This window comes from Xenopus laevis, chromosome 9_10L, assembly GCF_017654675.1.
Source record: "Xenopus laevis strain J_2021 chromosome 9_10L, Xenopus_laevis_v10.1, whole genome shotgun sequence".
NCBI classification, from domain to species: domain Eukaryota; kingdom Metazoa; phylum Chordata; class Amphibia; order Anura; family Pipidae; genus Xenopus; species Xenopus laevis.
The window spans coordinates 61,256,921-61,271,972 of NC_054387.1; the positions used below are offsets into that span (position 1 = coordinate 61,256,921).

The 15,052-nt window shown below is 41.8% G+C and overlaps 1 protein-coding gene across 2 annotated transcripts in view; it reads left to right on the forward strand.

Moving 5' to 3' along the window:
• The window catches only part of LOC108701278 (alpha-1,6-mannosylglycoprotein 6-beta-N-acetylglucosaminyltransferase A), an 87,332-nt gene extending 76,595 nt beyond the window's left edge, over positions 1 to 10,737 (forward strand). For both annotated transcript variants that reach the window (XM_018235681.2, XM_041577482.1), the window contains exons 12-17: positions 1,959 to 2,108; positions 6,005 to 6,151; positions 7,614 to 7,730; positions 8,658 to 8,732; positions 9,612 to 9,769; positions 10,508 to 10,737. In XM_018235681.2, coding sequence (XP_018091170.1) covers positions 1,959 to 2,108; positions 6,005 to 6,151; positions 7,614 to 7,730; positions 8,658 to 8,732; positions 9,612 to 9,769; positions 10,508 to 10,706 — 846 coding nt within the window. In that variant the 3' untranslated portion in view covers positions 10,707 to 10,737. The remainder of the gene's footprint in view (positions 1 to 1,958; positions 2,109 to 6,004; positions 6,152 to 7,613; positions 7,731 to 8,657; positions 8,733 to 9,611; positions 9,770 to 10,507) is intronic.
• The last annotated feature ends 4,315 nt before the right edge of the window (positions 10,738 to 15,052 follow it).

Genomic DNA, 15,052 nt, shown 5'->3' on the forward strand with positions numbered 1-15,052 from the left:
CAAAGATAGTAACTTCCAACTAAAAAAGTAAAAGCTGTTGTAGCTGAGTAGCAATTAGCTGTGATTAAATGATAAATGTGTGTGTCCCTTTAAGCACACAAATATATGCATTTCCTCTTTGTTTTTCTCTTACCCAACAAATCCTTCTGATAATCGCTTGGCTGTCCTCATTTTGCGTTTGGGTTTGAGGGGCAAAAAGATGTAACAAAGCAGAGCCCTTAAGATGCTGCCCATATGGTTTACCAACTGAGCTACCAGCTTGATAGAGTCTGAGCAAATTAATTTCTTTCCTGTGCCGCTGCCCTGAGGAGAGTGCATATGTTCTTTGTTAAATTGCAGCGCTTTGCTTGGTGTGAAGGTGACCCTGCTATCTGACTCATGTACTATCCCCTGCTGCCTGACAATGATACACCCTTTATTCCTGAGATTTGTTCAAGATCATGCTGTATGCATAGTCACATTTTTTATTAAAACTGAAATGTTTTATTAGTTTTTTCAAACATATAAAATAAGCTTACATAAGCATATAAAAAAGAAAAGAAAAACAAACCAAAACAAGGGAAAGAAAAGAGAAATAAAAAAAATATATATATATATATATATATATATATATATATATATATATATATATACATATATGATATAGCGGCTGAGTTTCTTGCAATGTTGTATGGGTATACATATTATTGCTATAACATAAGGTCAGATCTTGTGCACAGTCACATTTTTTAGTCACTTTCCTGATGTTCTGGTTAGGCCATCTCAACATAAAGCCCTCTAGCGGTTGAACTACAATTCCCAGCATCCCCAGGTAGACACAAGGTCAGAGGCTGGGCTTTCCAGCAAGGTTTTTCTTATAAACCACACTCTTCTTTTACATGCTTTGAGACACAAATAAAACCTACGTGCAAGGCAGGTTTCAAAGTGCCAAAAACAGGAACAGTCCACTAAGTTTTCTTTTGCATTTTTCTTTGCATATAACTGAATTGCTGCAGGTATCTGTTTGCCCAGGAACTGTAACTCATAGCAACCAATCAGCAGGTAACATGTATTGCTCACCTGTTTAAAAGTAAACATCTTATTATTATTATTATATAGGGGTAAGTATTTTACCCATGTGGCTTCATAACCGTATTCCATGATTCATTTATAGAATGCACTGTGCTTAGGAACTTTTCAACTGGTCTTATTTTTTATAGTTTTTGGATTATTTGCCTTCTTCTTCTGACTTTTTCCAGTTTTCAAACGGGATCACTGACCCCATTTAACAAAACAAATGTTTTGTCAGTCTATACATTTATTATTGCTACTTAATTAATACTCTTTTTATTCAGGCACTCGCCTATTCATATTCCAGTCTCATATTCAAATCAATGCATGGTTGTAGAGTAATTTCCACCCTAGCAACCAGATTGCTGAAATCACAAATTGGAGAGCTGCTGAATAAAAAGCTAAATAACTCAAAAACCACAAATAATAAGAAATTAAAGCCAAATTTAAATTGTCTCTACATTATACTTAACGTTAACGCAAAGGTGAACACCCCCTTTAAGTGGACCAGAGAAACAAGCCAAGACTAGGTTGTCTTTAAGCTTTACTTGGCCTTTAATGGGCACTTAGTAGTAGGCCAAAACAAAGCCAGAAAGTAGTTAATAATGGCAGCAGGTTCTGGAAAGTATGCTTAAGTATTTGACATAATGCCAGAACAGAACCAGAACATTTTCTAATGTGTTCCCTATTAAAATTGTGTACATTAGCACTGGCAAGAGGATCCATGACTAATGATGTCCTAATTCTGCTCCAAAATTTACTTAACCCCCTAAGTAAATTCTGGTTCCATTCTGAAATCTAACCCTCCAAGTCAACTTGTGAAGCAAGGTGTAACCAGAAAATAACAATGAAGAGCAGTTGGGCAACAATTAAAGCTTATAGTAACACAAGCATTTGCATCATTTCAGGACAAGAATACCTACCTGGATATCATCCACACTTACATGGAGGTCCATGGCACTGTGCATGAGAAAGGAACCATTTATTTGCCCAATTATGTCAAGAACCACGGCATCCTCAGCGGCCGAGACTTGCAGTTTCTCCTCCGGGAAACAAAAGTGAGTTATTGCGATTTGCTGACTTGTTTTTGTAGAAAAAGGTAACACTATGTTTATAAAATGTATATGCTTCTGGGGGGAGGATTCATGTTCTGGTGGGGGGTGATATCAGGTTGAACCTATATCAGATTAACCACAGTAAATGCAGACCGCCAGGACTGGGATTCGATCAACAACCAATGCAATCCTCGCCCTGACAAGAATTTTAAACCCCCCAATCAATATGTGGGTGATTTCTGGCCAGATATCAGTCGGGTATACCCATCACAGATTTCTGATTTCGGTTGACCAATTCTACTGTGTTTAAGATTACAATTAAATAGGAATGCACCGAATCCACTATTTTGGGTTCGGACGAACCCGAACCGAATCTGAACCCTAATTTGCATATGCAAATTAGGGGTGGGAAGGGGAAAATATTTTACTTGTTTTGTGACAAAAAGGTCACCTGATTTCCCTCCCCGCCCCTAATTTGGGTATGCAAATTATGACCGAATCCGAATCCTGCTGAAAAAGGCTGAATCCAGAACCGAATACTGGATTCGTTGCATCCCTACAATTAAATATACAAGGTATGCATTTTATTAGAGCCTTTGGCTCTGCCATCATTTAGTACGATTAATGCCATTTATAACACTCTGTTATTTGTTCCATTAAGGTATAGAGTTTTATTCCTCTTTTCCCTCCCCGTCATTTATTTGGCACAATTCTGTGTTTTAAATCGTTTCAGGCTTTGCCAGTTAAGGTGTATACTAGTGATGTGTAGGTCAAGTAAAACTGGACCCACACCCGACCTTAACATGCGCGACCCTGATCCGCACCCACTTTCCTTTTATAGACCTGCGCCGACCCACCCTGTCAGACAGGCGACTGCCTATAAAACCATTAGTTGGACGCTGGCGGTGTAAGGTCACAGGCGAGAAGAGCTCAACCTGAACCCGCCCACAACCAGCAAATAGGGAAGCGAGGTTGGCCACGGATCCCGCGGGTATCGGGCCACCCCACATCACTAGTGGATGCCAGTGTCGGACTGGCCCATCGGGATACCAGGAAAACTCCTGCTGGGCCCAGGTGTCAGTGGGCCCCCTTGCTTCTAAACATTTGGCCTATTTCATGGCCATTCACTATTTCTTTATGGGGAAAAAATACTTAATAATGGAAGAATAGATTATAGTAAATAGATATAAAAGACTAGGAGAATAAAGAGATTAAGTTAGGAGAGTAGGAATAATAATTTGGAAAGTGGACCCACAGTCTTAGGTTTTCTAATGGGCCTACGCTCTAAGGTTTTCTGGTGGGCCTCTGGCATCCCAGTCTGACATTGGTGTATGCATAGTAAATGCTGCTTCTTCTTTAAATCCCTGGTTATTCTCAGGATGGAATTGTGCCCATTCTTTATCTCCCAATAAAGCTAGATTACTGCTTTTTTTTTTGGTTTTTATCTGGTCAGGGGGCGTCACGATGGTGGAGGACTTAAGATGGCCATAGAAGCAGAGATCCGCTCGTTTGGCTATGTCGCCATGAGACAATATCTGGCAGATCCGATCATGGGCCCTAGGGCCCAACGATCAGATCACGATGTATCCGAAACGGGCAGTCGGATCGCTGGACCGCATACACGCACAGATGATGCCACGATCCAACGGGATTTTTTAACCTGCCTGATCGAGATGCCAGATAAGCTGCCAACTCGGTATGTCGGCAGCTTTTATCGCCCAGTGTATGGGGCCTTAAGTTGGTTCATGAATGCAATTTTCCACTGGTTTCCACAGGCATTACATCCTGGGTAGCCAAGCTGGCAGGCACCCGTTTTTGTATTCAATGTGTTCCCATGGGTGATCCGTTGCCATGGATCAGTCACCTTGACTTTATTTTGCAAACTAGCCGTGTTTAAGATGTAACATTGCTTCTTAACTGTTTCATCTCCCGATGACAGGCACTGCTGGATGCAACTTTAAGTCTGACAAGTTTGCTAAAGGTCTGCAGAGAAGGGGAAGATCTGACATGTTTCTCTATAACACTCTCTGACAAGCGCGGCACTTTCTTTCCCATTAAATTGTGCTGCCACCTACTGATTTTAACGGCACAGACAGCACCATTAAATCGAATTAGTTGGATGGCCAATTTATCCAGAGAGAGCAAGGAGAGTGGCATTGTTAGTGTGCCGACTGCACCAGCTTGCTAGCACTTCAGTGGATCTGCAGTCACACCACCGACTCCCCCACTCTGCGCACATGAAAGGACAGTGTACAGCAGCCTCCTGATATCACTGACTTATCAAAGGGCTTCTTCTGTCGGCTGCTCCTCTGAGCCTTTCAGCACATAAACTGTCAAACTTACCTCTTTTTTTCCACTTTGCTTAAGGCTGGAGGTGCTGTGTCTTGTGCCACTTGGCAAACAAAGTGACATTTGAAGGCCACCGTGCTCACTGACACACCCTTTAGGGCTAGTCCACACGGGGAGATAGCGACGAGTTTGCGGTCGCGGCGACAAAGCGCCGCGACCGGCGCAGGCGACAGTTTTGTATGGGCGCCTATGTAAAAACGCCTGTGCTAACCACACGAGGCGATGCGCTTTTCAACAGTCGCCTGAAAAAGCCTGGCGAGGCATTTTCAGGCGACTGTTGAAAAGCGCATCGCCTCGTGTGGTTAGCACAGGCGTTTTTACATAGGCGCCCATACAAAACTGTCGCCTGCGCCGGTCGCGGCGACTGTCGCGGCGCTTTGTCGCCGCGACCGCAAACGCGTCGCTATCTCCCCGTGTGGACTAGCCCTTAAGAAAATGTTACATGCACAGCGAGCCAAAATCTCCAGCTCCCTATGTGGGGCACACTTGATGGAACTTAAAGGGAGACTGTCATGGGGGAAAAAAATATCAGTTAATAGTACTGCTGTAGCAGAATTCTGCACTGAAATCTGTTTCTCAAAAGATCAAACAGATTTTTGACATGGGGCTGACATGTCAGTTACCCAGCTGCCCCCAGTCATGGGACTTGTGCTCTGATAAACTTCAGTCACTCTTTACTGCTGTACTGCAAGTTGGAGTGATATCACAGTCGGGGGATTGACCCCTTTTATTGTGCCACCAGAAAATCTGGTGGCACAATAAAAGGGGTCAACCCCCTGACTGCATGACATTGTGTGCGTGCAGATCTGTTTCCAAACGTGTGCAGTTACTACTGGTAAAATTCAGGTCCAACAACATCACATTCAGTTACATTTAGTAAGAGAAAAAACAGCCTGTCAGACAGAAGTTCCATAGTGCAGCACTGGCTCTTTCTGAAAGCACATGACCAGCAAAATGACTGAGATGGCTGCCTACACACCAATATTACAACTAAAAAACAATATACTTTCTGGTTCAGGAATTAAATTTTATATTGTGGAGTGAATTATTTGCAGTGTAAACAGTATAATTTAGAAATATAAACTACATCATAAAAATCATGACAGAATCCCTTTAACCTGATGGAAAGGAGGTGGCGGTTTCGCTTGCATTGAAAGCTTTCAACCCTGCCTGGATTAGAATCATTCCTGCTGCTGCTGTGTGGGCGAAGGGGCTTTCATTGGGTCTGCATCTGGCGTGATCATTCCGCTTTGCAAAATAAACATGAAATGCTCAATGCCAGCTTTGTGTTTGTTCCTCCTATGTAGCTTAAACATAACGCACCCCTTCTACACCTACAGAACTCCCCAACAACCCTGGGGCGGTAGATTGTTCTTCCCTTCAACTTTACTGAACTAAAGGGCTCAGGCCAGCTGCATAATAAACTACTTTTGAATGCATTATTTAAGGGGATGCTATACTGACACACCAGTGCTTATCCAAACACAGTGACAACTGTGTCCCAGTGGTCATAAAACGCATTATAAATATGTCCTGCTTTTGTTTTGCAGTTGTTTGTAGGCCTGGGCTTCCCATACGAAGGGCCGGCTCCTCTAGAAGCAATTGCCAATGGCTGTGCTTTTCTCAACCCCAAATTCAATCCACCAAAAAGCAGCCGGAATACAGATTTCTTCAAAGGGAAACCAACCCTAAGAGAGGTGAGTTACACCCATTACTGAAAGGTCAGCTATATTTTTATTTTAGATTTTTATACATTTCTATATTTTTAATGTTCTGTGCTTTTGTTTGTTAGCTTCCAGTTAAAATATCACCAGCCTGTTCAGCTAGCAGTGGTGCAAGTTTTAAATGCAGGACATTTGAATTTTGTGGGCCATTTGCCTTGCTGTGATACACACTTAAGTGTTGCAGTCATTTACCAAGAATCATTTGTGTCCAAATTGCAGGCTGAGTTATACAGTATCACTCATGTATTATAAGGGATCATGTACCCCCCCTACTGAAAATTATAAGGATATTAGAAGTCACTATAGAGATCTGTGACCATATAAAGGCACAAGGCTGCAGGCTGAGTTATACAGGGAACTCTGAGTATAACTTGTGTATTATAAGGGATAATGTACCCCCTACTGTAATTTTTAAGGATATTAGAAGTCACTGAGTGGTCCTGTGACCATATAAAGGCACAAGGCTGCAGGCTGAGTTATACAGGGAACTCTGAGTACCACTCTTGTATTATAAGGGATAATGTACCCCTACTGTAAATTATAAGGATATTAGAAGTCACTGAGGAGTTGTGTCCATAAAAAGGCACAAATTTGCAGGTCAGGTGGTTTAATATATGTCATGATTTCTAATATCCTTATGTTTTAAAGTAGGCAAGTACTTTTATAATAAAGTTTTAGTGCATCAAGTGATATTAATGCTCTTGTGTGTTATAAATACTTACAGGAATACATGTCCATTTTGCAGAACAGAGATTGCCATCAGTCAGACCTGACACATAGAACCTAAAAAAATCTAATTTTGGATGGATTCAGATGCCTCCAAGTATCATAAACCCGTATGCAATAAACATGTTTAGCATACTCACTGAGGCCAAATGAAATCTTTTTTTAAAAAAATACGTTGATACACATACAGCACAATCAAAGAGCACCCGACCGGGCACATAAGGAATAATAGTGCAGATCTGCAGAAATTGCTGGAGAGTATGAAGTTGCAGATCCGTGGCTTTCATTTCACTGGGGTAATTTGCAGACTGCACATATCCCAGCTTTGCTGCATCCTGGGAGCTCTGAATCCTTACTGCCACTTGCTGGAAATATACCAACATTGCATGTGATAAACAAAACTCATCCAGTAATGAACCGTTGTTTACAATTAACATAAGACAATGTGATCCTGGAAGGCAGCCATGGCTGAGCTTTGTTCTTCATGTAGAACATTTGGAAAGAAGTTTCTCTCTATTTGTCTTTAGTTTGCCAGTAACATAATTAAATGAATTACCCCAGTAGAGCAGAGAGCATTACAAGGGATCCCTGGTGCCATATCCTGTGTTTACTTGTTGCTCTTATTTTCCTGCAGGTTATTTTGTATTCATATGTTCATGTTGGTGGATCTCACTTGTATATTATTAAGATGTTGTTCCCTTTTTTGCAGCTGACGTCCCAGCACCCATATGCAGAAGTGTACATAGGGAAACCTCACGTCTGGACTGTGGATATTAACAATCGGGATGAAGTGGAAAAGGCAGTGAAAGAGATCCTAAATCAGAAGGTCAGAACTCTTTAATTGTCTTTGGGGGTGAGCTTTCCAGACTCTCATTGTAAAGAGGGATCCATTCTGCCTTTTTCTGCCTGTATCTATAGTTGCCTTAAATGTGATGGGACCTAGGGTGGTTGCAAGTTTGGGCAACACTGATATAAAGGGTTATTATCACGCATTTCACCACCTTGCCCTGCTGTGTCTGTTATGTCCTCCTATGTTCATCTTAGTCCTAATGTCACCTTCTTATCCTGCTGTGCCCATCTTTTCCTATTGTCTCCAACTTTCCTTTAGCTCCATCTTGCCCTACTGTGTCCATTTTTTCCTACTAGGCACAGCAGTACCCCCCCAAGATTCCACGGGTGGCAAAAAAAATCTGCTCCTGGTAACTTTTAAGAGCTGGATTTCTGGAACTGTGGTTTCTGCACTAGCAGTGTGGACCCCCCGGATCCCCTCCAGTGCTGAAAAGCTGGAAGGGTGGATGGCAGCAGGAAAGCTGCCCCAGGGCAGCAGAGGGTTCAGGATCACCCCTGTTGTCCTACTGTCTCCATCTTGTCCTACTGTCTCAATCTTGTCCTTTTGTCTCCACCCTGTTCTACTGTCTTCATCATACTGTCTCCATCTTGTTCTACTTTCTCCATCTTGTCCTACCGTCTCCAACTTCCCTATAGTTTTCACTTTGTCTGAGTCTTGTCCTACTGTCACCTTTTTATCTTGCCATGTTATACCTGCTATACGTCAACAACAATTGAATGGTCACACAGATAGCATAGCAACTTGTTTATTGCTTTTTTGATGGGTCAGCCTTTGCACAGTTATAAAGCTCTATAGACAGACAAGACCAATTAAGTTGTTTAATAGACAAATCCAGGACATTGTACGTGAGAAATAAGTTTAATAAATTGGGGTTTTTTGTATATATTTGTTTTCTATTTGCAGAATGAGCCATATCTGCCCTATGAGTTCACGTGCGAGGGGATGCTCCAGAGGGTGAATGCCTTCATAGAAAATCAGGTGAGACAAGTCTAATTGAGGCAGCCATGCAGATTGTGTTTAGAGATGCACCAAATCCACTATTTTGAGATTCGGACGAATCTTGTATCTCGTATGAGGCATTCGATGGAGTCACAAACTGGTTCCAAACCTTAATTTGCATGTGCATCTATAAAAAGAACTGCATGTGTAGCGCGCAGAAAAATAAATCAGTTTCCTTATTCCTTTGATAAAAAGTCACATGGTTTTAGCGATTTTGTTTGGCCAGGCACTTGGATTCAGCCAAATCTGAATCCTACAAAAAAAGCAGAATCCTGGCCAAAGCCAAACCAAATCCTAGTTGATGAATCCCTAACCATGTTATCCTTTAATCTTCTAGTGCTCAAGCTCTATACCTGACTGGCACCCTCTATCAGCCAGGGGTCACTTTTATGGTTGGTGTGTTGGGTAAAAGTGACACTGCTATTTTCCATTATGCAAGCTGTAACTTTACAAGTACTAAAGCAGTGGCTGTGGGTCTCTTTGAGTTCAGACTCTTTTCAGAGGTCCATGCATCCCTCTAGCTTATCAAACAGTTATAGACAAATGAAGGCACTGTATCATCCATAGTTTGTAGGATGTAGGATAGCTAATAAGTGTTTGCCCTAACTGATCTTTCAGCTGGACTTCCAGTACTATCTAGTAGGCCAAATCTTATTATTTCATGCATTAAGGCTGAGCCCCCCAACTATCTGCTATGCAAATTATTTGACTGTATAATTTCTTCTAACCTGCAGCTCACTAGCTCCCGTTGTTCTAAAACTCCCAGCATCGCAGAAAAGTTCTGCTGTCAGGTGTTTGAGAGCCATTAGCTGAGCTTGCTCCACAGGACCCCTCTCATGCTTCTTCTTATCCCCGCAGGACTTCTGTCACGGGCAGGTGATGTGGCCGCCATTAAGTGCACTGCAGGTGAAATTCGCAGAACCAGGAAAGTCGTGCAAACAAGTGTGCCAGGAGGAGCATCTAATCTGTGAGCCTTCCTACTTCCAGCACCTCAACAGGGACACAGATCTGGCTAAGTGAGTGACAAAAACCCTGGGGGTAGGAGTGGTGGTGGGGGCTTTGTACTTCAGTATAAATAACCTGTATTCTTATATATGAAACAACATAATGGCAGCAAAGCCGAGGCCCCTTTTTAAAGAGTAGAACTAGCTGCAAGCTGGCCCCATTTGAATAAATAAATGGACGTACCCAGACATGTTTATGTAGTTTGATATGGAGCATGCTAATTTAAAATACAATGTATTGAATTGTAGGCAGTTGTCATACCTTGGTATAAGCTGGCAGCAGGATGGGTCAGGTGTGCAACCCCATTAGAAGGAAACTTCCCCTGTTTAACCAAATCCTAAATACAGAGCTTTCATTTTCTATACTGCTGATCCTGGGCTTTCCAAGGCTAGCTGAGATGTGACTGAAAAGTTTTTCTTGGGTGTTTGCTGTTGCATTCATCTACATAAGCCTGAAAATAGTTAAAGGTGGCTGATGGAGCCTCTCCCTCTCCCTGACATGGAAAAGAGAGAGACCCAGGGACAGGAAGATAGAATAAGAGCTCTGTATCACGAAAGTGCTATAGGGACACTGGATCTATTTACCCAATGGATCTAATGCAGATGGGTTCAGATTCTTCCGAAAAGTTCACCCTTCAGGCTGCACGCGGAGTATATCCCACACCATAATATTTCAGCTGGCCACTAATGTTGCCTGGGTTCTTCACTTTTGTGAATTTTCTGTATTTAATTTTTGTATTGAATTTTCAGGTTTGGGGTTCACTGTCAGTCGACTGAAACTGCAAGCGACATTGTGGTTCCCTCATTGGATGAGAAGAGAAATCATTGTGTTCTTCAAGGCGACCTACTGCTCTTCAGCTGCGCTGGGTCCAATTCCAACCACAAACGAGTCTGCCCTTGCAGGGACTATATGAAAGGACAGGTGGCACTGTGTAAAGACTGCCTATAGCAGAATGGGACCCTCACTGGATAAGCTAAAACACACAGAAGCTGCAGGCGAGCTGCCGGTCCTGCTCCACCAGTACGTGTTGCCATTCAGACACAGACACTTCCTTTCGCTGCCTTTCTTTAGTGGCCCCAAATAGGACATGTCTGATGGCATTTTGTACACGTGCACTTGAAGATGTCCCCCCGAGAAAAAACATTACAGGCATATAAACATGTTCTTGTTCTGCGAGACAGATTTTGCAAGGAGTTTACAAAGGGTGCGACTCTGTAGATCATGCGGGACGTGTCATGCAGAGGTGCAAGGATTGCGGGGAACGTTGGGATTCGTACAACACACTGCATGCTGCTAGTTCACAAATAAATTGTGTGTGGGGCCCACAGAAAGCCAGCGGCAGTGTAAAGCATGACTACTTAGCGGATCTCCAAGAGGTAACCTGTAACGCTTTCCTGTGCACTAATTGATTGTGTTACCCACCATGCACTCTGCTCAGTCGTGGTTAAAAAAAAAGGTTATGTAGATTAGATGAAACCAAGGAGTTAATCTTCCGTCTATGTAATTATAGGAATAACGTGTAATTATTATTTTTCTATTTAATGTATCCCTCTGCGTCATCCACACATCTGAAACTCAACAGGTGCAACCAAGACAGCAAAGGCTTCTGGGAGCAACCAGTGACCAAAATCCGTGTTGTGCGATATGTGTCGTAGCTAGCAATGGCCGTAGCATAGGAATATAGTTGCTAATCTCACGCCACAAGACATCAGAGATCAGTGTAGCCAGCTTTGGATATTTGGAGTTCCCCCCAACCTCCTTGATTTTGGATAACGGTGTATACATACACATACGTGGAGTATTTTTCTCTATGTATAATGCTGAAAGGGTGTACATACTGATTGTTTGCATTCGTTATTTTTTTTTCCAGGGGGTATCGGGGTAAAAACCAATTTTCTGTAGATACAGAGCTTATACCATGTGGTCCTCCAGCTGCAAAAAGCTGCAAAGGGGTTGGAAGATATACTGAAGAAATAATCTTAGGCAATGTTCAACCCCCTATGGATTACAAACCCACACATTTGGCTCTCAGGTGAAAGGTGCAAAGCTCGATTTATGACGGTCCGTGAGATCTGACATCCACCAAATTATTCACCCAAAAATAGATGGAAATGTCTTCTGCTTATTGTGTTAATCATTTTCCCAATAGGTTATACTAAACTGCAGACTGGTTTCATTTCACACTTGATCCCACTTGGCACACTTGACACTGCTGTTCTTCTATCTACCAGGGAGCTGTTATCTGGTTACTACTGGGGGGGGGGATTGATATCACTCCAACTTGCAGTGCAGCAGTAAAGAGTGACTGAAGTTTACCTTGAGCACATGACTGGGGGCACCTGGAAAACTGACACTATGTCTGGGCCCCATGTCAGATTTCAAAATTAAATATAAAAAAAATCTGTTTGCTCTTTTGAAAAACAAATTCATTGCAGACGTCTGCTGGAGCAGCACTATTAACTGAGGCGTTTTGAAAAAAAACATACTCAAGTACATGTATGTACAGATGTGTATATTACTGTAAATTGTCCACACTTATGGTTTTCTCTCCCATGGAAACCATTTTTTTAACAAGATTTCAAGTATTCTATAATATTCATACTCCATAGTTACCAATCCACCCCTGTAAGTCAAAGTAATGTATGGGGGAGGGGGTATGTGGATGCGCTGACTGCCTCATTGCCAGGAAGATCATGATAAATATTGTCTCTTAGCTAGTACCTTTGTATGTTTTCTTGTTCTAGCACACACAGGAGAAGGAACATTTCTCCACTATCCACTTAAGAGCATTCAAAACAAATTAAATCTCTGACATCACAGAGGGTGTGCACTTCTGTAAATAGACACTGCCGAATGCAGAAGTGGGGCACAGTTAGGTCACACTTGACAAAGGGCCCAGCCCGAAACATGTTGTGTAACTCTACCTCCCAATAAAGAGTATTGCAGTCAACTTGCTGCCTTGGGTTTGTTCCACAACCAACTGCATTATTGATACAGTTAGGTCGCCCCCATAGACTGAATACTTTGTTCAAATTTTGGCCCATATCCGACGAACCGGTGGGTTTCAGGCCAGCCAACAAATAACTAGAATCTAGGTATTTTAGTGCTGCCACATATCCCTATAACTCAGTAAGCCTTGGAGTAGTATTAGGGGTACAGCCTCAAGACCAGTTAGGGTGAGACTTGGGAAGAACGTGTTAAGGGAATATATGGGGTAAATATGTATTTGCTGTCCCAATACCAACCGTTTCTAATATCTGTACACAAGAACTAAGGGGGACTCTGGCCAAAGGTTGGACTTTCACAAAGGGCCCTGTATCTTTTTAAAAAAAATGTAAATCAAAAAATTATCATTTTCTTTTGACATATCTTTACTGTTGCCTTTGGTTACTTGTCCCCTTTACTTGTTGCTTAAAACACATTTGATGTCTCTGCGTGATGTAGGAAAACTCTGTAGCAAGATAGTAATAACAGAGGCTCGATGGAGACAAGACAATGATAGTGGGGCAAGATGGCAGCTGTTTGTACACTTATATTGTATTTATATCAATGTCCCCCAACCATGTTGGCCCCCAAGACAAAGCCCTGCGTGGAAACATTCCATCAATAGCAGCTAATATTTCCCCTCTCTGAAAGAAATGGGCATTTCCTAATATTTAATATTTTGTTGCACTGATAAATGTTATATAAAAAGCTAATATATTTACCTTATGTGCCCCCTGCATAAACCCGAGGGAATGTTGTTTATTTAACTTGTTTGTCATTGTCACAAATGTCCTAAATAGAGAAATAACAATTAAAGCCCATTTTACTATGGGACATCTACAATACACTGTTACACTGCCAATGGGAACCTCATTTATCTCATATATATATATATATGTATGCAATTTATTTTGCACATGTACAAATTGGATTTTGTTTGGTTATCGTCTGGCTCTGTCATTTAGTGCTTTAATTTTATGTTAATACAGTACGTGCCTTTAACTCTTCAGGTTGTTCTGTGCTAGGGTTTCTGTTCCCGTGGATCTGATGTGACACAGATATCAGTTCTGTACATTGATTTACCAAAATGCCTGTTTTTTTCTGCCCTATGGAATCCAGTTTGCCTGAGAAATGTCTGTATTCCCATTTACCCTTACAGCAATCAAAAAGCTAATTAACACCTGTACTTCCTACTTATCTACTGCCTGTCCTGCACTTGGTTACTGTGTCTCACAAAGGTATCTGGTATATCAAATCAAATCAATACCATTGATTAATGCATACTCAGAGTATGCATATAAATGCATACTCTGTGCCAGCAAGTGCTTGGGCCTAAGTAGAAATGCTCCTTTCTTGTGTGTCCGTTGCACTGGTTTTTGTTCTTTCTATAAATATACTTGTGTCACTCACAGGTGCTATTCTCTTCAGAAGATCCCACTTTTTTGGAAACTCTTGTATAAAATGATTGATGAGGCACACAAAATAAACTTTACGTTACGTTTCTAAGACATGATGTGGTTGGGTTTGTCTCCATGGCAAGTCATTGGGAAAGTTTTAATGGGAACCAGGGACTCAGATACAGTACCATGACTTTGCTAAGGCTAGGGTTGGAGTTGTTTAAACAGTCTCCGTACAAAAGTCTTTTGGAAAGCTAAGTCTGTAGAAATACATCAAATCAACTGGACTCGCTGTATTTTTTCCCCCGAAGACGTTTCAGCCGTCATCTAACTGGCTTTCTCAATTCAGAATATTCTGAATTGAGAAAGTCAGTTGGATGACTAGTGAAACGTCTTCAAGAAAAACACAAGTCCAGTTGATTTGACTTATTTCTAGAGATATACCATGACCTGGATGAATGAGAATCTTCACAAATTTAATTTCTATTATATGGCTGTATATTTCATTGGGTACCAAGAACTTAGCTTCTAGGGTATGTAAAGGTTGCTGGTTTCCACCTTTCTGGGGAAAAAGTCTTTTGAATAGTTGATGTATAGAGGTAGACTCTATTTCTGAGCATATTTTAAGGGCCAACAGGAACTTGGCTAACAGGGCTTGTGGGGTTGCCAGTTTCCTCCCTTCTTGGGAGACGGCAGCAGATATGGTAAACTTCCCATAACACTTCATAAGTCGTGCTGGGGATATATCTCCATGCAAAGTTTTTGGGATAATAATTAAGTGTGTAGAGGCGAACAGGTTCTTCAGGGGAATACAGGGGGCTACTGGTTTCCACCCTTCTGTGGAGACTGCAGCAAATACAGTAAATGACATATAACTTTGTTAAGACAATTCACTTGGGTTTGGAGCTGTTG